The sequence below is a fragment of the Marmota marmota genome, unplaced genomic scaffold (assembly GCF_001458135.2).
Source record: "Marmota marmota marmota unplaced genomic scaffold, marMar, whole genome shotgun sequence".
Taxonomy (NCBI): Eukaryota; Metazoa; Chordata; class Mammalia; order Rodentia; family Sciuridae; genus Marmota; species Marmota marmota.
In genome coordinates, this window is record NW_026000205.1 from 924,112 (window position 1) to 945,135 (window position 21,024).

Genomic DNA, 21,024 nt, shown 5'->3' on the forward strand with positions numbered 1-21,024 from the left:
AATGTGGAAAGTCAACCATATGTCCAATAGGAATCTTTCAGCTCTCCCAACTTTATCCTGCACACAGCAGGGACTCCCCTATCTTGCGTCTGTAGCACATACTGGCTATAGTTTGGAGAAGACCTGCTCCGGTGTGACAAAATTCTATCAAATAAGTTTCCATAACGTAGTCTTTTATTTATTTTTTAATCTTTTAGAATAAATTATTCTTAGAAAAAATTGAGGACCTAAAAAGGGGAAATAAGTAGCTGAGGTGACAGTGATGGGGAACTGGGATGCTGGGGCTGGGAGATGCCAGACATGCACTGGGGCTGGGTCTGTGAGGCTGCTGTGCAGAAGTGGGTGGACACAGCCGGTCCAACTAGACCCCTGGGAAAAGCCTGCTGGCACACCTGGCTTTAAAGAGGGCTCCCCACATCCCCAGAGCTAATAAGACAGGATCGCTAGGCCTAAACGATTTGTGCAAACAATATGGTTTAAACGAAACACCTACTTTTCTTGTGAGTCTGGAGTTTGGGTTTGTGCCAGGCAAATGGGGCATATGGCCAACCCCCAATAAAAACTCTGGGCCCTGAATCTCCGATGAGCTTCCCTGGTAAACAACATCTCACATGTATTGTCACATCTTGTTGCTGGGGAATTAAGTGAATCCCATGTGACCACTAAGAAGATTCTGGAAGCTTGAGCCTGGCTACCCTGAACCTCACCCCACTTGCCTTTTCCCCTTGCTGACTGTGCTCTATACCTTTTCACTGTAGTAAATCACAGCCATGAGTCTGACCATAGGCGGAGTCCTCCTTGTGAATCGTCGAACCTGGGGGTGCTCCTGGGGACCCTAACCTGGCTGGGAAGGCAACTTCCCTTCTGTGAACCTAAGTTTCAGAATGATCAGTGAAAGAGGGCAATCCAACCTCCTCATGGGGTGACCAAAAGATTGAGTGAGAGCTTGACCAGCAGAGGACTTGGTTCATGACACAGCAGTTTCTGCTACTCCACTGCTTATTCACTCAGAAATGGTTCACTGGAGTCCTATGGTAGGTACTGGGGACACCAATGAACAAAGCAGGTTAAAAATCCTGCCCCTACGAAGTTCCCATTTCAGATGACAGATTAAGTAGTTAGAACACTAAGGAGCCATGAAGGAGTTGAGGAGAGTGAGGCAGGGCCTTCTCATAGGTCACAGCTCAGTGTAACAAAGGGAAGCCCTGAGAACTATGGGCAGAGGGGACGGCAATCACAGTGACCCTAAGGTCAAGGAATGACTCCATGGTTACAAGTAGGAAATTCATAGGGATGAAGCTGCAGAGGCAGGCAGGAGGCCAGACAGGGCTTCTCAGCCTCACTCCACTAACATTTGAAGGTTGGATAACCCTCGGCTGGAGGTGCTGTCCTGTGCATTGTGGGAGGTGTGGCAGCATCTGTGGGCTCCACCCGCTATAGCACCCCCATCCCTGGGCTCACCCACTATAGCACTCCTGCTCCAAACGCGAGGATTAAAAATGTCTACAGACATTGCCAATGTCTGCTGGCAGGCAGAGGCAGCCAGTTGAGAATGACTGGGTTGGGCCATGCTGATACCTAGGCACTCAGAAGCTGGGACTCCAACTGGTGGGTGGATAGCACAGGTGATCCCCAAGTAGGACAGTGACTGGGACCCCAGAGTCAGAAGAGCACTCACTCAGAAGAAAGAGGTTCTGGTAGTTGTCCAGAGCTGTGTCCCAGAACAGGTCTGCCTGGTCTAGCCCCAGCTGCTCCCAATCCTCCAAGGTGAAATCCATGGCCACATCCTTGAGGGTGACAAATTCCTAAAATGCAAACACACTTAGTCATTCAAGTGCTGGGGCCAGGAAAGAGCCCAACAACCTACTCAGGGCACCCTAACCCTCAGTTTACCAGGACTTTGGCAGTAATCATCTTGTTCTCAGCCTCACAGGAACCTTGAGATATGACACTCAAGAGCCCTGTATACTGCAGGCAAGAAACAGTCTTGGATGGGAGAAAACGATGTCAAATCACTCAAACAGGCAGAACTTAAACCCAATCTGCCTGATCTAAAATCCATTGATTTCTCAAAAGAAAATAAATTTTTAAAAATAATAAAAAGTTTTAAAAAATCCATTGATTTTCCTGCTTTTGTCTTTTTTTTTTTGTATTAGATCAAGATTTTAATTTGTATTACTGTGGAAATTTTCAAACACACACAAGCAGGGAAATGCATATAATTAACCGGATGGACCCAGCACCCACGGGACCTCTAATTTCCCCTGTGAATACTGCAGTATTAATAGTAATTACTTAATATTCCTTAATATCTAGACCATATTCCAAGTACACACACAGATTTGTCTGACTTCTTGATGTTAATTCTGTAGTTACATTGTCGAGTTCTGAGGCCCAGGTGTGCAGCTGGCTTGTGTCAGCAGACCTTCATTCCTCAGCCATACCCCTGCAGCCTCTTTATTCTTCCATGCTCCTGACTTAAGGTCCTACATCTAGCTGCCCCTCTGCCCCTGTTTTTCCTATAAACTGGTGAGGAGAGCAGAGGCCTGATCAGAATCAGTACAGCCTTTGGAAGCAACCCCCCCCCCCGCCGCCCCAATGTGGTGCCAGATCCACTTTAGGCAATACAACCACCTAAGCTGCATGTCTACTGTTCAACTTTTAGTGATGCTAGATTTCTTCACTAATTAATACATATTTAAAATAAGAATTCAAAGGCTCTGGAAGTGGCCCAGTGGTAGAATGCTTGCCTAGCATATGTGAGGTTATGGGTTCAATCCCCAGCACTGCAATAAAAATAAAAATGCTCAGTACTGACAAGAGAAAGTGAAAAGCTGCCCATCCCCATCACCCCATCACAAGGTGAAACTATGGCTATTTGGACTGTCCTTTCTAGATCCTCATTAGTGTGCTCATGGGCACATGTGTAAGGACATGTGTGTATGCACACACAAAGGAATATTTTAAGAATGAAAAACTAACTCTGTTTAGTTTGGGTTTGAGGCTTGGCCCCACTACTTTCCACTATGGGTGGCCCCTTAAGCCTGATTCCTGGCCTACTAGTGAAAGGGACCGGTGAGTCCCATCTCATCAGGGTTACCCAGGAGAAGTGACTGAGAAGCTGCTGGGCAATGTGGCACGTGGGAAGGCCTCCACCCCCAGCTTACACTTCCCAACCCAACTCTCCAGGCCTTCGACCTGAAGGCTTTTCTTTGTCCAGTCGCCTCCTGTGCTGGGAATGGGATCAGCGCTCGAGGTGCAGCGAATCACTAGATGCCCAGCTCCTCTCTGAGGCAGGGTTATTCCCAGGTTGTAGAAGAAAAGAGAATCAAAGTCACTTGCTCTAAGCCACACAGCTAGGTAGTGGAGGGACAAGAGTTGCTACCTGATGCATGACCCCAAGGAGGCTGACCAGTCAGGGGCTTGGTTTTAGATTCTGTTGGTTCAAATTCAGGTCCTATTTATGAGCTGTGGGACTTCATTATTCCACCTCTTTAAGTCCACATTCCTCGTCACTAAAGTGAGAGTGCTGTGAGGATGAAGGGAGCTGGTGCCTGCAAGTGCTCGGCAGGAAGCTGTTCAGCAAGTAGAGTTTGTCGCTCATGCATCCGGTCACATCAGGGCACCTGCTGCCAGCTCCCCGCCAGGCACAGGGCAGCAGGGGAGGCAGCCTGTTCCTGTCCTTGTGGGATTTAGTCTGGGTATGTCCACTGACATCAGTGAAAATGCTCTGTAAAACTCTGAGAATAATGTCCAACACACATGTGCAAGTGTATAAATAAATTGGTCCTCTTGGAAGGATGACAGCAGGGACCCTACTCCTTATTCTGAAAACTGGCAGGTAAAGGAAGAGAATCTCTGGGTTGCCCGGCCAAAGAGGGGCGATGCCTCACTACGAAAGTGTTCCGTCTCGGAAATGACGGGGACACCGCACTGGAACAGTACCCTGCTGAGTGAACAGACAACAAGGCAGGCAGTGCCAATGGCTGCCGGGACCACAAAGGCTCTGGGCCTCTGTCCTGCCACAAAGAATGCACCCAAGTCTAACTGAAGCCCTTGAACCAGTCACCACTGCGACACACTAGATCGCACCAGGAGTATGGAGCCAGCAAGCGACTGAAACAAAGTCCACAGGTCAAACTGCCCGGGTTCTTCAAAGTACAAACTGTAAAGAAGAGAAGGGTGGAGGAGGGACCTACAGGATCAAAGACTTCAGAGAAAACCAAAAGAGGGGCCACGGGGATGTGCACTTAGGTAATTAAACTATTTTAAAAACACAAACAGCATAAGGAAGTGGTATCTAAAAATGTCAGGATACTTATGTGAGGTGTAAGAGGGTTGTGACAGGCTCCATCAGGCTTCTGGGTGACAAAGTCCTCCTTCTAGACCCATGTGGGGTCTGTTTTCATTGTGTCATGCATTCAGTGTGTCTGGATTTCATCACCCGTGCTTCATTAAAAAAAAAAAAAATATATATATATATATATATATATATATACATATTTTAATGAAGCACATACTCAACAGGATTCTCCTGTGGGTGGAAGAGAAGTAAGAAGAGCAGAAGCACAAAGATAAAAACAAAGACCAATCTGATAATCCCAGTGAGAAGTGATGAGATTCCAATTTTCTTTTTTTTTGGGGGGGGGGTACTAGGGATTGAACTCAGGGGTACTGGACCACTGAGCCACATCCCCAGCCCTATTTTGTATTTTATTTAGAGACAGGGTCTCACTGAGTTGCTTAGTGCCTCACAGTTGTTGAGGCTGGCTTTGAACTCATGATCCTCTTGTCTCAGCCTCCCGAGCTGCTGGGATTACAGGTATTCACCACCATGCCCGAGTTAGATTCCAAATATTTTGATGATGGTACAGACAAGATTTCCTGACAGAAAAATCATAGAATGTGAAAAAGAGAAAAGCCTGAAATGTTTCTAAGTTTTTACTCTGAGCAACTGAAAGGTCAGAATCACTGCTTACTGAGATGTGGGAGAAGCAGTTCTCAAGGCAGATGCTGACTCTGGTTTGGGACACTTGGAGTCTGAGCTCCCCTTTGACATCCTGAGGCCGAATGATGCCTCCATGCCTCAAAGATCTCTATACCCCAATCCCAGGAGCCCAAGAATGCTGCCTTTATGACAAAAAGGGACTTTGCAGCTACGATGAAGTTAAGGATCTTAAAATGGGGAAGTGGACCATATGAGAGAGTTCTAAATGTCATCACAAGAGGCCTGATAAGAAGGACACAAGCAGTCACAGGAATGAGAAGGTGATGCAATGACAAAAAGCAGAGACTGCAGTGATACAGCCAGGAGCCAGTGAATGCAGAAGCCTCTAGAAGCTGAAAGAGGCAAACAAGGCATTCTCCCCTGGAGCCTCCAGAAGGAACCAGCCCTGATAACTTGTCTTTGGTCCCTTAAGAGTCATTTTGGGCTTTGACTTCAAGAACTGTTAAGAGAATAAATTTACGTTGTTCTTAAGCCACCAAGTTTGTGTGTTTTGTCACTGCAGTCACAAGACACTAAGGCAGATATCCAAAGGCTGATTCTAAACAGAAGCTGGGAGCAGAGCCAGAGAGGATCTTGTCTTTATCTGCAGTAGATCTTCCTCCTCCTCAGTTCCAAACCCTCCAAGAGCCCATCTCACCCAGAGAGTCCATAAGATGGTTTCCAAGATTGTACAGGCATGGCCCCAGCTACCCCTCAGATCTCACCTGCTCCATTCTCCTGTCACCCCCTCTGCCCCAGCCATACTACTTCCTTGCTGTTCCCTGGACCACTGCCTGGTCCCACTCAAAGCCTAAGATCTCAGTTCTCTTCTCAAAAGTCTCTTTTCTAGGAGGCCGCCTCCAAACCCTCTGCATAAAACAGCAAACCTAACCTGGACTTCTTCTTTTTTTTTTTTTTTGTAGTTGTAGATGGACAGATACCTTTATTTTATTTTTTTAATGTTTATTTTTTAGTTGTAGTTGGACACAATACACTTTTTATTTATTTACTTTTATGTGGTGCTGAGGATCGAACCCAGGGCCTCGCAGATGCTAGGCGAGCGCTCTACTGCTGAGCCCCAGTCCCAGCCCCAGCCCCTAACCTGGACTTCTTATTCCCTTCTCCACATTATCTTTTCCACAGTTCTTAATGCCACCTGCATACTACATGATTTACTTACAGAATTTACTGTCATGGGTTGAATTGTGACCCTCCAAAAAGACAGGTTGAAACCCTAACCCCCTACCTCAGGAAAAAACCTTATTTGAAAATAGGTTCTTTACACAGGTGACTGATTTGCGGTCATTAGAGTGGGCCCTAATTCAACACAACCAGTATCCTAAAAACAGAAAACGAGGACACAGAGACAGACATATAGAGGGAGAAGACTATACAAAGGTAGAGGGGAATAGTGTACTAAGGTGAAGGCAGGATCCGGGTGATGCTTCTACAAGCCAAGGAAGGCCAAGTGGCCTGCACACCACCAGAGCTGGCACAGGCAGGAACGCTCTCCTCGCAGTCCTTGAAGGAAACACCCCTGCCAAAACCTTCATCTCTAACTCCCAACTTCCAGAACTTTTAAGACAATACATGTCTGTTATTCAAAACACCCAACTTGTGGTACTTTATTAACAGCAGCCCTCGCAAACTAATCCACTGTCCTCCACACTCCCACTCGTGTGAGCTTCACAAGGATGGGGACCATATCAGTTGAGGACCATATCACAAGGATGGGGACCATATCACCTAGAACAAGGCTCCCGCACAGCAGACACACAACCAACACCTGATGAATAGCACAAGGAAGCACACGGTCCTGGCAGCTGCTTGAGTCTGAAGGGAAGGAGTCACCAAGGACGGAGCCAGTACTAAGCAGGGTGGAGAAAACAGGGACAATAAACAGTCCTGATTACTGAGGCAGATGGAGCCACCCCCACCTTTGGACTTTCAGTTATGTGATCCATATAAACAGTCTCCTGAAAGTTTAAGCCAGTTTGAAATGGCGTTTCTTGTACTTGTAGTTCAAATTGTTACTGTCTATCCACTGTTGAGAGCAATGAGTCAAAAAGGTTTTGCATCAAGAGCCAGATTGCAGAGGGCCTTAATGAGCTTTTGTTCCCCAGACTCTTATGGTTTCCATATTATGTATCCCTCAAAATCTCATGTGAGACAATGCAAGAAAGTTTAGAGGTGAGACATTGTCTTAGGAGAGCCTAAACCTAATTAGTGCATCAATTTACTGATAGTGATTAATAGTTGTAGGAAGGTAGTGTGTGGCTAGAGGAGGTGGGTCACTGAGGGCATGCCTTTAGGATATACATTTTGTCTGTGGTGAAGGGAGCACTCTCCCTCTGCTTCTGAGTCACATTCCTACACCACACTCTTCTGCCATGATGTCCTGCCTCTCCTTGGGGCCCAGAGGAATGCATTTGGCCATCTGCGGACTCAGATCTCTGAAACTGTGAATTCCAAAATAAACTTTCCCTCCTCTAATTTTCTTCTTAGGTTTTTGGTCATGGCAGTGAAAATGCTGACTTAAACAGACTCCTAGAATGTGTTGGATAGGGATCCTTGGAACAACATTGGAAGGTGTACATGACAGAAGCAGGGACTTGAACCCTGGGGCTCAAGGGAGCCACAGAAGGCTTTATACAGGGAGAGTTAAAAGGTCAGAGCATGCATTCAACAAACATTTCTCCTGTGTGCCAGATCCCACTGTGATGCTGGGGACATGGTCTTGTGTCAGGACAAGGACCTGGGCCTTGGCCTTGAGGAGTTCACTGTCTGATGGAGACTCAGGGATGCTAGATGATAAGCTGAGGTGGCAGGGCTGTGACAAAGGGAGGTATCAGGGCTATATAAACCTTGGAAGGGAGGGGGAAAGTTACCATGGGATAAAGCCAAGCTTCCTGTAGTGGAGGACATTCAAACTGGACCATTAAAGACAAGCAGATATTAACCAGGTAGAGAAGTTTTTAGCATTCATTCACGCAACAAACACCTCAAAAGCCTGCTGTGTGCTTGGCCTGTACTAGGCCCTGGCAATCCAGAGATGAATCCCAATCATCTCCTCTCCCGAGGAGCATGTACTCTTATGGGGCTGACAATATGGGCAGAGACAGGTGGATTTATGCTACAGAGGAGTCATCAGAGCATGGAAGGGAGGCCAGAATAAGGACAAGCTGACTCTGCCTTGGGAAAGATGGGGAGATGAGCTGGGTCTTGAGGGCTGCATAACATGTTACCACAAACAAGAACAGCAGGATATTCTAGCAGAGGGCATAGCCCAGGCAAAGGCAGAGAGATTGGAAAGTACAGTGTAACATTTTACCATCAGATCAGAAATGGAGTACTGGTTATCTGGAAAAATGACAGAAGATGCTGGAGAGGCAGGCAGAAACCAGGTCATGCAGGAGTGGGCATTTTAACCTGTAAGCAACAGTGCAATAAGGATTCCATAGCAGGACAGCAACGGTATGAAACGTTACCATAAAAAGACAACTGGGGAGCCACCATGGAACAGCAAGCAGGGTACAAAGGAAGGCTGGATTTCTTCTGAGGGTAATCAATTAAGATAAAGGAACCCTCAACTTACCTCAGCCATAGCCGCCATGTCCCAGTAACCTCTTTCAAGCTCCTCCTCCTTCCCTTCCATGTTCCCAGCTGGCAGAGCTGCAGGAAGGGAGCTGTAAGAAACTCTCCCTTCCTTCTACAGTTGACTCCCTGTCCATGCTGGATGAGCCCCCAAATGTTCAGAAGTGGGCGGGACTTCTGAAGTGATTCTCCCTTTAGGAATCAACAACAATTACATTTAATTAAACTACTCCAGCCCCACATTTCCATTGCACTTCAGAACTTGTAAAACAACCTCATAACCATGCTTAGTACTTACTTTATAGATGTTTGTGAGATCTGGCAATGAGAGTCTATACTTTGTTGGGACCTTTGATTTTGCTCTCGGCTGTGTCTTAGCACCAGCACAGTGCCTGTTGTATAGCAGGGGCTTTTAAAATAATTGTTGACATAACAAATGTCTCTAACTGAATCAATGGGACAATGCTTCTGGGATTTCTTGATTATCATATCTAAGATTTGAGCCAGGTGAGCTGGCCTCCAAAGCTGTTGCTATTCTACAACAGCAATATTTCTGAAACTTTTTTTTTAAACCACGACCCACAGTAACAGAAATGACAGTCAACTCTCCATATCTGTGTGTTCTGTGTCCTTCGATCCAATCAACCTCAGGTAGAAAATAGTTGAAAAAAAATTTGCATCTCTGGCTGGGGATATAGCTCAGTTGGTAGAGTGTTTGCCTCCCATACAAGGTCCTGGGTTCAATCCCCAGCACCACCAAAAATAAATAAATTAAATTAAATTGCATCTGTACCAAACACATAGACGTTTTCATTGTCATTATTCCTTAAACAACATAGTTTAACAAAACTTGAAAACTGGTAAATTTCACCTAAAAATGAGATTTTCAGCTTCTGAAACACCCTACAATTTGGCATCACTGGGTCTGCATCCCCACAAATCGAGTTCACTGGAGCCCATTTAGAGCTCCCCCTTTAGATGGAAGTGTTCCCTGCACCCCACAGTCCTCACAGCAGCAGGATCCCTCCCTTACCTTAACTACCGCACTCTCACCAACATCCAAGTTTGAGACAATTTCCAAATCACAGTTCTGTTCCCATTTCATATACTCTTAGACCTGAAAGGGAAGAAATGGGGAGTGGGGCCTCTGAATGAAGCCCAAGGTACCCACCCAGGAGTCTGGGAGTCTTGCCACCTTCTTAATGAGGGTCTATGGTTATATCATTTACTCTCCCTGAACTTTAGTTGCCACACGTTCCAAATGGGGCTACTGCAACAGATTCACAGTCCCTTCTCTACAATTCCAAAACCTAAAGTCCCTGAAAACCTGAAATTCATTCATAAATTGACAGGAAATCCTAACCTGGATTGCCACCGACTACATATAATCTTCTTTCCAGTCAGTGGAAGTCCGTATACACCTTTCCCCCACCCCACGCAGAAAACTTGGATGACACAAGCACTGTTCCAGATTCCGCCAGTATGTTGCCTAGTTGTGAAATACTGTCTTTCTAAAATCCGAAAAGCCCTGATTCCCGAGATGATCCTGGTGCCAAACGCATCCGAGGACAGCGAGGACCTGCGCTATGTCTTAGTGCTGCTGTGACTGCACCGCGCCTGAGCACAGAATGCGCTCCAGTCAACGTTCAATTCTTGGACATCCTCAAGAACTCCCTTTCTTCCTCAAGATCCTGCCCAGACCTGCCGCCTTTAGACACCTAGTCCCTCTCTTTCGCCCGGTCTCCTCAACTAAATAGAATCATTCGTCTCACTTTAGGAAGAATCTGACTTAAGGGTTCAAGATTCCATCAAGACCTCCACCGCCCAAGGCGACGAGATTTTTGCCTAAGTTGCGCTAATAGTACAGCCTCGCCCCTCGGGAAGAACCGAGCCCACGAGTCTCCAGGGTTCTCAGCGACCCCGGACACGACACTTGCGTACCTCGAGATTGCAGTCCGCCGGGCTAACAGACTTTCCCCAGCTCGGTAGGAGAAACAAACCTAACTCCTCTCACGCGCGCCTCTTCACGGGAAGTTCCGGAACCCAGCGACACTTCCCAGCTATTCTACCCAGACTCCTCCGCGCCAAGCGCCAGGACTCTATTTCCCAGAGGGCTGTGCGCGCGCCCGCGCTTGGCTTCCCCGCCCCACATGCCTCTTTGACCTTGGAGGCCCCCGTAGAGCACCCTGGGAAATAGAGTAGATTCCGATCTGGACTAGGTGAAACCACGGTTTTGTAGACCCTGTTGAAGGATCGACTTAACCTTCTTCTGCCTTTCCGGAAATTTCTACTTATAAAGGAAACAACCCGAGGTTGCCATGGAAAGACGCGGAGGAAGCGGTTGGCGTTACCAAGAAGACGCGCGGAGTTAAAGAGGTAACCTTTGATTGATGGGGAGATGCCAAGTAGTTTATCTTGATTGGCTTCATGCGCAGTGGGATGAAGTGGAGTTCCGAAGAGGGTGGAAGCGACGAGGGAGTTTCTCCCTAGCCGGGTTAGACGGCTGATCTGCCGCGAAGGCACCTGGGAAATGGAGTTCCCAGGTAGACAGCCCGGGGGTAGTTTGGAGGTCGCTGCGCTTGCTCGGGAGCCCGGCCTCCAGGAAGAGGATGCGTGCGCAGCGTCTCCGGCGCCAGAGGAAGTTTCCTTGGGGCAATGAGAAGGTGAGTCCCACTTCTTGCGGTTCTGACCGCAGAAACTCTGGCGCCCACCCCTGTTCTCAAGTACAGAGGTGAGGGAAGTTCCTGGCTTCCTTCGGAGTCAGCTCGGCTGTGGAGCCTGTGACTTCAGCACGACCCTTCTTGGGAAGAGGAGCCCCCTCGCCCTGGGGCCTGGACTAGGGAGGCTGCGGAACCTCTCCGCGCGCTAGGACCCCAGCCCCCTTGGACGCTGGTGGGCGTGGCTAAGGTTAAGCATCTGGGGGTTGACAGATGCTCCGCCTTGGCTGCTAAGTCAGCCCTGGTTTTCTGAGAAGGGGGCGGGCGACATGTCACTGTCACCTAGGCTGTTGTCCCTCCGCGCTTAGGATGGAGTCTAGCCTTTAAAAGCCCTCTTGCTGTGTTGCGTCTTGGAATCTAGGAGGAACATAGTAGTTGACGCATAGTAGATGTTAATAAAATTTTATTGAATAAGTAAAATAAATGGATGGCTCGCCTGAGGATTGGAGCCTCGGGTTTCAGCCTGTTCTGGGCTCTGGGTGTACTGTGGTGAGCAAAGCAAACAAAACCTTCCATCTTGAAGCTTACCAGCCTATTCAGAGGAGTCAGCAATAAGGAAGTTAGAGTATGTCAGGTGGTGACAAGCACTACGAAGAAAAATGAAATGGTGGGAGGAGGATAGTGTGTACTATGAGTAGTATCAAAAAAAGATCTGTCCAGAAAGGTGACATATGAAGGGAGAACTGGAGAAAGTGATGGCATGAGCATGACATGGGCAGAAAACATTCTAGGAAGATGTGAGAACAAACGCAAAGGTCTTGGGGCAGAAAGATCTTGTCATGTTTTGGGGGAAAGCAAGGAGGCCAGTGTGGCTGGCTTAGAGTGAGCAAGGGTGTATGGGAGAGGTCAGAGTGGGAGTGGGACATGGGAGATCATGTAGGGCCTTATGGGCTAAGAATTTTGACTTTTACTGTCTGAAATGGAAGCCACTGGAAGGTGTTGAGCAGAGGAAGGACAGGGTCTAAGATTTAATTGCTGCTTTCAGAATAGACTGTAGGGATGAGGGTAGAAGCAGGAATTCTAGTTAGAATTACTGGTGACTGTAATAGCACAAGGTAGAAGTGGCTGAGACGAGGCTGGTGACAGTGTAAGAGTAGGGGACAGGCAGATGTCTGTGGTTGAAAAAATCCAGTATTCCTCCTGGCTCAGTTCTACACAGCATCAGCTTTCAGATTAAAGACTGAAAGAATGTTCTGACCTGCAGCCCAAGAACCAGTGAAGTTTTTGTTTTTGTTTTATGAATTTGTGCCGGTTGAGAACATGAACTTTATAGGTCCAGATTTGAGTTCTGTCCCTACTGCTTTCTAGGTGCATAGTCTTTGAGCAGCAGTTTGTAAGTCTCGAGTATGAGATGTGTATCCCTGGCTTATAAAGTTGGTGGGAAATTAAAATAATATTTCTGGATCTGCCACTTGAAGAGCTGTATGGCCTTGGTCAAATCACTGTCCCTCTCTGAGCCTCTCCTTCCACATCTTAAAGGGAAAAGTTATTCTTCTGTGAAAGGTGATTGTGAAGATTTCAATCTACATATGTTGAACTCATGAGTTGGGAGCTATTGTTAAATAAGCAATTAAACCTCTCTGTGCTTCAGGTTATTCTTTGTTCCAGTTATGGAACAAATTATCCCAAAATGCAGTTCTGTAAACAGTCATTCTGTCATGGCCATGGGTTCTGTGGGTCAGGGTTTCAGAGCAAGCAGGTGGGGCTGGCTTGTCTCTGCTGCATGACATCTGGGACCACAGCAGGAAGACTCCAAAGTTGGAATATCAATTAGCCAGAAGACATGCTTCTTTGCATGTCCAGTGGCTGATGCTGACTGTTGTGTGAGGGTCAATTCCTCTTCATCTGGGCCCCTCCATGAAGTCTGTGGGCTACTTTAGGCTGCCTCATATTATGGAAACCCAGTTCCACACAGGAGCATCCTGAATGAGCCAGCCAGGTGCATGACCTGGCCTTGGAGTGGGCATGTCATTACATAATTATGCCCATCTTTATTGGTAGGAGCAATTGTAGGCCTCAGATCCAAAAGGAAGGGTTCAGAGCCCTGCTTCTTAGTGGAAAGGGTTACCTTTTCCGAAGAGCACACAAGACTAGAAATATTGCCACAGCTGTCTTTGGAAAGTATAGATGCCACACTCTCCTATAGAGGGCTGGGGGCATAACTCAGTGGTAGAGTTTAAGGGACCTGTGCTCCATCCCCAGCTCAGGAAGAAAGAAAAAGAATGGGTAATAATTTTCAGAACCTACCTTTTGGGCTGTGATGTGGACTAAATCAGGTAACAGAAAGTTCTTTGCCTGGAGGGACCCTCCACAGATGTCCATGACCCACTCTGTGGCTTCCCTTAGATCTCCGCTCAATTGCCCCTCCCAGTGATGTCCTCTTTGACCACCCTGTGTAAACAGTGACCTGCCAACCCCCTTGGCACCCTTTTTCTCCTGAGGTACTTTATTGTCCTCCTTAGTGCTATCTCTTCCCGACCTGTTCAACAGTTACTTGCTCACATGTTTATTAGCTTGTCTTCTCCCACCAGACTGTGAGCTTGCTGAGGTCAGGGGCTGTGTTTGTTTCCTTTCTAAAGGCTGAAAGAACTAGGACCTCCATAGGTTATTACTGCATGAATGAATGAATGAATAGACTTAGCACATACTGGCCGCATGGCCGGTGCTCAGTAAATATTATCTTTCACTTATTTGTGAATTGAACCGAGTCCAAGTCATTGTTTCCACATTTGTTCACTTCTAGGCTACTATCAAGATGAAATTTCCAAGCCAGTGAATCCAGAGCCAGACTGCGACCCTATAAAGGTACCATCCCCTCAGGCATGTGACCCTTGAGGCTGGTTCACCAGTAACCCACTCCTGCTGTCTCACCTCTGTTGCAGCCAGCAGACTTCCTTCCTAGGAGGAGTGTTATTGTTAGTGTGGCAGGGCTCACCTGGTTAGGCACTTGTTCCTTCCTGGGGGTCCATTTTTATCCCAGGCACTGGCCCCTGGGGAAAATCCACTTAACATGAAGCCACTTAACACCACCACAGATTTCTAAACCATCCTTTTGTTTACGTATGAAATCCCATGGTGTCTTTGTGTATTATTAGTCAGACTGGGCTAGTCTTTTCCATAGTAATAAATAACCTCCAAATCTCAGTAGCTTAACACAAACACAAGTTTTTTCCTCACTAATACAAAGTTTGGACAACTGTATATCCAGCTTTGATCTCGTGGCTCCAGCATCAACACCTGACCTTCAGGCTTGCCTAAAGGAAGAAGGGGAAAGGCAGAGAGTCCTGTGGCTAAACAGATGCTCCCCAGTGTTTACACCTTTGAGAAGACAGATGTGATTTAAATGTTACTGCCAGAACAACCATCACTAAGACAATCACTCAGAATTACACCCCTCCTTACTGGAAAGGAAAAGGGTACTTGACAGTGGTCTTTGCAGACCAGGTGTCTTACACAGCTCTTTTGTTTGAAATAGCAGAAGAGCCCTTTTATACCAGAGTATGATTTCTGCACTTCTGTAGCCTGAGAGAAGGAGAAACTCTTTTTTTTTTCCTGAGATTTCTTTCATTAGCTATATGGATGGCCTGTGGTTTTCAAGAGAAAGATCTGTAATTCTGAGGCTGGGGATGTGGCTCAAGCGGTAACGTGCTCGCCTGGCATGCACGGGGCGCTGGGTTCAATCCTCAGCACCACATAAAAATAAAATAAAGATGTTGTGTCTGCCGAAAACTGAAAAATAAATATTAAAAAATTCTCTCTCTCTCTCTCTCTCTCTCTCTCTCTCTTTCTCTCTTTCTCTTTCTCTCTCTTAAAAAAAAAAAAAAAAGATCTATAATTCTGTATGTCATCACTTAAAGGAAACAGAGGCCCAAGAAGCTCTGAAATTACAGTATGGAAAGAGAAAAGGGAAAGGATAGAAATGTTAACAAATGGAATATGATAAGATAGTGCTTAAAAGCTTTCAAGATAAAGGTGTGGCCAGTGACAGAGAACTTGCCTAGCATGTGTGAGTCCCTGGATTTGATGCCCAGCACTGGAAAGGGAAAAAAAAAAAAGGAGAAAAGCTTTTCAGTGACTAGGCCCTGTTCTCAGCACTTGATATAAGTATCCACTAGACTTCAACAATCTTTCTGTCAGACAGGTGCTGGCACTAGACATTTTGTATTGTCTAGGCAGACAGAGACAAAGAGAGGCTAAGGAACTTTCTCAGCCTGGGCAAGTCTGGAATTCACATCCTGTGCACCTGGGACCAAAGTCTGTGATTTCAAGGACACCACTGTTGACAGTTGCAACAGAAAACCAATCTTGACTTTGACTAAAGGAAAAGGGTTTAGTTAGAAATTTACATTGTAAGATGTGTTAGTTATATTGTAAGATGTGTTATAATGAAATACCTGAGATAATCAACTTACAAAAGATAAGATTTATTTAACTCACAGTTTTGGAACTTTTAGTCTATGGGTAAATGGCCCATGGCTTTGGGCCTCTGGAGGGTGTGTCAGATGACAATGGCCAAGTGTGCCTGGCAGAGCAAAACCCTTTCATTATCAGTGAGGAAGTAAAGAGAAAAAGGGAGAGGCTGACCTCCCACAGTCCCCTTCAAGGGCACCTAAAGACCCCCAGTGACCTAAAGATCTCCTCCTTGGCCCCACCTCCTAATGGTTTCACTACCTCCCAGTAGCACCACCTTGGGGACCAAGCCTTTAATGTATGGACTTTGGAACATACTAATCCTAACCACAGTACAAGGTAAAATGAAATCATGAACACACACACACACACACACATTTGGCTTCTGATATTTCAACTTTTAATTGCTGCCATACACTAAATCTTAGAATACAAGAACAAATAAAATGTCTCTCTCCCCCTCTCCCTCTCATCTCCCTCCCTCCCTCTCTCTCTCTACTTAAAAGATGTTCAGTTATAGTCATCCTATGGAGACATGAGTTCTGAATTTTGCTTCAAAAGTAAAAGCTAAGTTTATATGTATGAAGGAAAAAAAATTTTTGAAATGCCCTCTGCACACCAGGCACAGTGGGGCACACCTGTAATCCCAGTGAGTTGGGAGGCTGAAGCAGGAAGATTACTCAAGTTTGAGGCCAGCCCTAGCAACTAAGCAAGTTCCTAAGCAACTTAGTGTTTCAAAATAAAAATTAAAAGGACTGAGGATGTAGCTCAGTGGTAAAGCGCCCCATGGTTCAATCCCTAGTACCAAAAAGATAAAAAAAGAAATGCCCACAGCACCGTCATTCTAGTTGATTTTCACTTATTAACTGCTCCAGCCCTGCCATATCCTCGTTTGTCATAGACCTGTGTATGGTTTTGTTTTTAATTTTCAAAAAGTATCAGGAACCATTTCAGTGATACACCAAGCATAGCAAATAATGTAATGAATAACCATTGTCCCACTAAATTAGTCAGAATTCGTTATTCTAGAAACTAATAAAGCCTGAAATCTTGGTGACTTCATACATAGTTGTCTTTATCAATCATGAGATCCCAGAGTGAATCAGGCAGCTTTCCTTTGTCATGTTGCTATGTTACCTGGGATACGTGATCTCCAAGGCGGGATAGATGGAGGAGATGCTTTAGCCAGGAGATGACTTCCACCCACACCCCTTTGGCCAGAAATAGTCATATGTGCCTAACATAGCTGTAAGGGTGGCTGGGAAATGTAGGGGAGCATGTGGATATTTGGGGATACAGTCCCCCCTGGCCCCATTGTGTGGTTTAAGAAATAAGCATCAAACCAGGTTTGGTGGCCTACACCTGTAATCCTAGCAACTTGGGAGGCTGGGGCAGGAGGGTCACAAGTTTGAGGCCAGCCTCAGCAATTTAGTCAGGCCCTGTTTCAAAATTTTGAGATGGGGATGTAGTTCAGTGGTAGAGTACCCCTGGGTTCAATCCCTAATTCAAAAAAAAATTTTTTTAATTATTTTTTAAAATAAGCATCACAGATGCGGTTGAAGACCCTGGGTGTGCATTCTACACAGGTGCTCGCTCTGATGGGAGCAGTTTTCTGACACAACTCTGCAGCACCTCAGGGCATCCACTACTCCTGGGAAGTCTGCCACTTGCTTGTATTTGGTCTGCTTTGTCCTTGGGTCATTAGGGAAGGACAAGTAGCTAAAGCCTCAGCACAGTGGGTAACAACTGATTTCAGAAGTGGCCTCCTGCAGGATCCGAGAGTGACAACTTCTCTCCCCTTCACCATAGGACTCTGATGACCACCTGTCAGCTGTGGATTAGCTTTTTCTTTCAGCTCCTCATCCCTGTCCCTTTCTATTTTGTAGCATGATCTCCTTCTGTCCACACTGTGGCCGAAATATTGAAGCAGCTTTCAAATTCTGCCCCTACTGTGGAAAACCTTTGCCTACTGAGGAGCATGCAGCATCCCAGACCTCTGCCAAGCCACTTGAGTTGTCCTTCCGAGGTAAGAACCAGGACTTTGAGTGTCCCTGCAGTGGGGTAAGACATATGTGGATGTGTGTAAGTTTTCAGGATGGACAGACCCTTTTCAGCCTTTCTGACCCTGCCTGGACCCTGCAGAAGCTCAGGGCTCAGGCCTGAACAGCTCTATACACATCCCTCAGCAGTCCACTGGGGTCTTGTCCCCCCTGTAGTTTAAATTCCGTCTGTCTTTTGACAACTCATGCATTTCTGTCTCCAGCCTGCACTCCTTCCCTGAACCCCAGAACTCATAGAGCAGACTGCCTGCTTGACATCTGTCAGCTGTCCCATGTGCATCTCAGCCTGACCATGCCCAGAACTGAGGTCCTGATGTCACTGCTACCCACGTCTACCCGCTCCCTAGAAGCAGCAAACAGTAACTCCATTTATCCTGTTTCCAAGGCCAGAAACTGGGGCCACCCAGGAGGCCTCCCTCATACGCCACCCTTCAGCACACCCTGTGGGTGCTCCCTTTTAAACAGCAGCAGCATCACTTCCTCACACCCACCCTGCCCACCCTGCCCTCACCTCTCACCTATGTTGTTGCAGAAGCCTTCTTCTCTGGGCTCTCTTTTTCTTGTCCCTGTTGCAGTCCTCTTTGTGTGGCACTGAGGGTTCCTGTTAAGACAGCCAGATCCTGTCACTCCTCTGCTCCCCATCTTCCATGTGAGGCCACACATGATTGGGCCCCAGTCCTTCCCAGACGTCACCTCCTACCCTTCTGCTGCTGCTTGGATGGTGTCAGTCCCCTAACCACCTTCCTCCCCTCCTCCAGGCCTGGGCCTCTGAACCCTCACACTTGCTGTTCCTTGGGTGGGTGGTCCTTCCCTCCTTTGCCTGTGTGTCCCGCGTTGCCTTCAGGTCTTTACTCAGCTGCCTTCTTCTTTTTTTTTTTTTTTTTAATTTTTTGTAATTGTGAATGGACAGCAGGCCTTTATTTTCTGTGGTGCTGAGGATCAAACCCAGGGCCTCACACATGCGAGGCAAGTGCTCTGCCTCCGAGTCCCAGCCCCAGCCCAGCTGCTGCCTTCTCACAGGCACCATCCCTGACACCCCTAATAAGACCACATCTTCCTATCCCCCTTTCCTGATTTACATTTTCTTTGGTCCTTGTGACAGGATTAGACACAAGATTTTACATATTTTTATTACTTCTTGTCGGTGAGCTCCATAGGACAGGAACTTTGTATGTTTTGTAACCTGCATAGATTGTGATTTTTGTAATCTGCTGTTTGCATTGCACAGCACCCAGGACTGTGTCTGGCACAGACTTGGTTGCTCAGAAGTTGGGGACATTTTCTGGGGGAGATCATGAAAGGCCTCCCCAGTTGAGTAAATGTTTCACCCAAGACCTAAGGATAAAAAAGAATTAGCTAGGTGAAGAGTGAGTGAGGGAGGGCTTGGAATGGGGAGAGACTGGGTGTGGGGAGCAAGGCAGAGTGGAGGCACGCAGAACAGTGTAGTTTGGGGGCAGACATGCAGCCTGATTTCTCATGAGGTGCGATGGTCAGGGTGGACAGGGAGGTGTTAAGAAGTGGTCCAGTTCTGTGTTGATCTGGGTAAGAAGTTTAGTCTTAACTGTGGGTGTAGTGGAGAGCAGTGGAAGAGTTTCCACAGAGTAAGTGATATGGTATGATCTGCATTTTTGAAAAGACTTCTCTGGCTGCTGTGTGTGGAAAACGGATTGGAGGTGTGGAAACCAGCTGGGAGGCCTTCCAGTAGTTCAGGGCCTAATCATGCTGGCCAAGTTAATAATACCTGAAAGGAGAAGAGTTGTAGCAGTTACACAGGAGGCTGAGGCAGGAGGAACGTTTGAGCCCAGGAGTTTGAAACCAGTCTAGGCAACACCATGAGACCCTATTTCAATCCTTGACTCTTTTTCCCCCTGTGTCTTTTCAATGCTGGGATCGAAACTAGGACTTTGTACATGCTAGGCAAATGCTTGACCTCTGAGCTGCATCCACAGCTCTGCAAGACCCTGTTTCAAAAAAAGAGAGAAAGGAAAGGTTCTGTGGTCCAATTTAGGGCCTGTGTAACTCCAGTGTGCATTTCTCCACTTCTCTAGGCTCAAGGAGAGAACTGAGTTCCAGTTCTGAAATTCCTCCCAAGAAAGTAAAGTGGTCAAGCACTGCCACCTCTCCCAGATCATCCGTTCTCGTGGATGGTGACAACACTGAGTCTGAAGATACCTTGAATTCCCCTGAGAGACCCAAAGGTAAGAGTCAGGGTTCATCTGATTCTAGACAGGAAAGATGGGTTGTCTGACAGTGTTTGGGACAAAGCCTCCATAGCTCCAGCTGGAACGTCATCTCCCCTTGCACAGCCTCTTCCCCAGCCTCAGGTGCCCCCTCATTCCATCACCACCTGGCTCTGGAGGTGCCTTACCTCACCACCCAGAGCTGTCCCTGTCTCTCCCTGCTGTTGCTCTCAGCCTGGTGTCCAGATGGCCTGGTTCCTGCCTCAGTGCTCACCATAGCCCTGTGCACAGAAGACTCACTTGGAGGGATTTTCAGCCTCAGGTCTTTGCTGAGTCTGTTCCTTGGCCCAGAGCCGTCATCTTCCTCTGCCCTTGAATGCACCTCATTTCCAACACTCAAGAGACCCATCCTGGGAACCCTCTCCTGAGCACAGCAGGCTCATGCAGAGGCCTCCTGTCATCGCCCCCACAGAGCCTTTCCAGCCTCTGTCCTGCACCCTCAGTGCCTAAGGCTGCCCTCATGGGCATGTTTGTGTCACTCAAGGCTCCACGTCCCTTTCAGGCTGGGCGTCCTTCACAGGTTGGGACCAAACATGACTCATCGGTGCTTGCCAGCACTAGAGAAGCTTGAAGACCACAGGCCTATGTCCTTAGCACTGGCTCCCCAGCCATATCCTGGCTCCTTCCTTCCAGGACCCAGAGCCTCTTGTCCACGTGTGCCTTGAGGGGTGGTGGGGAGGAGGAGGAGGAGGAGGGGGAGGAGGAGGAGGGTAGGTGGTGTTATCTTTCCCTGTGTCAATGTCAGTCCCACCACCCCACTCTCTTCTTGGGGCAGGGACTTGTCAAACCATTTCCAGGCCTTTTCATACTCAGTACAAGGCCAAGCCTGTTTCAGGATGTTTTGGGGTGAACATCTGGAATGTCCTCTTCTTCATAGAAAACTTTTACTCATCTAACAAGGCTCAACTCTAACCTCACTTCCTCTAGGAGGCCTCCCTGAACTCCTTCAGCAGTCAGCCTTTGTTCTCTGGCCCTAATATCCCTCAGTACTGCCCCTTCTCAGACTCTACTCAAGT

At 47.2% G+C, this 21,024-nt stretch overlaps 2 protein-coding genes across 15 annotated transcripts in view; one reads left to right on the top strand and one right to left on the bottom strand.

Annotated features, from left to right (window-relative positions):
* Positions 1-11,096, bottom strand: part of Znf473 (zinc finger protein 473) — a 16,331-nt gene extending 5,235 nt beyond the window's left edge. Inside the window, exons 1-4 of one of the 3 annotated variants that reach the window (XM_048790485.1) lie at positions 10,963-11,096; positions 9,615-9,698; positions 8,583-8,773; positions 1,679-1,805 (exon numbers count right to left, since the gene is read on the bottom strand). In XM_048790485.1, the coding sequence (XP_048646442.1) occupies positions 1,679-1,805; positions 8,583-8,642 (187 nt within the window). In that variant the 5' untranslated portion in view covers positions 8,643-8,773; positions 9,615-9,698; positions 10,963-11,096. Of the gene's footprint in view, positions 1-1,678; positions 1,806-8,582; positions 8,774-9,614; positions 9,699-10,522; positions 10,705-10,962 lie in introns of those variants that run through there. The other 2 variants (XM_015496481.2, XM_048790487.1) reach the window with 2 other exon arrangements.
* Vrk3 (VRK serine/threonine kinase 3) overlaps positions 10,770-21,024 on the top strand; it is a 36,754-nt gene continuing 26,499 nt past the window's right edge. For 7 of the 12 annotated variants that reach the window (XR_007342980.1, XR_007342981.1, XM_048790489.1 and 4 more), the window contains exons 1-3: positions 11,117-11,244; positions 17,595-17,734; positions 19,817-19,966. Coding sequence is in view for 10 of the 12 variants with exons in the window: in XM_048790489.1 (XP_048646446.1) it covers positions 11,237-11,244; positions 17,595-17,734; positions 19,817-19,966 (298 nt within the window). In the remaining 2 variants the exon portion in view is untranslated. Of the gene's footprint in view, positions 10,958-11,106; positions 11,313-14,041; positions 14,104-17,594; positions 17,735-19,816; positions 19,967-21,024 lie in introns of those variants that run through there. The other 5 variants (XM_048790491.1, XM_048790495.1, XM_048790490.1 and 2 more) reach the window with 4 other exon arrangements.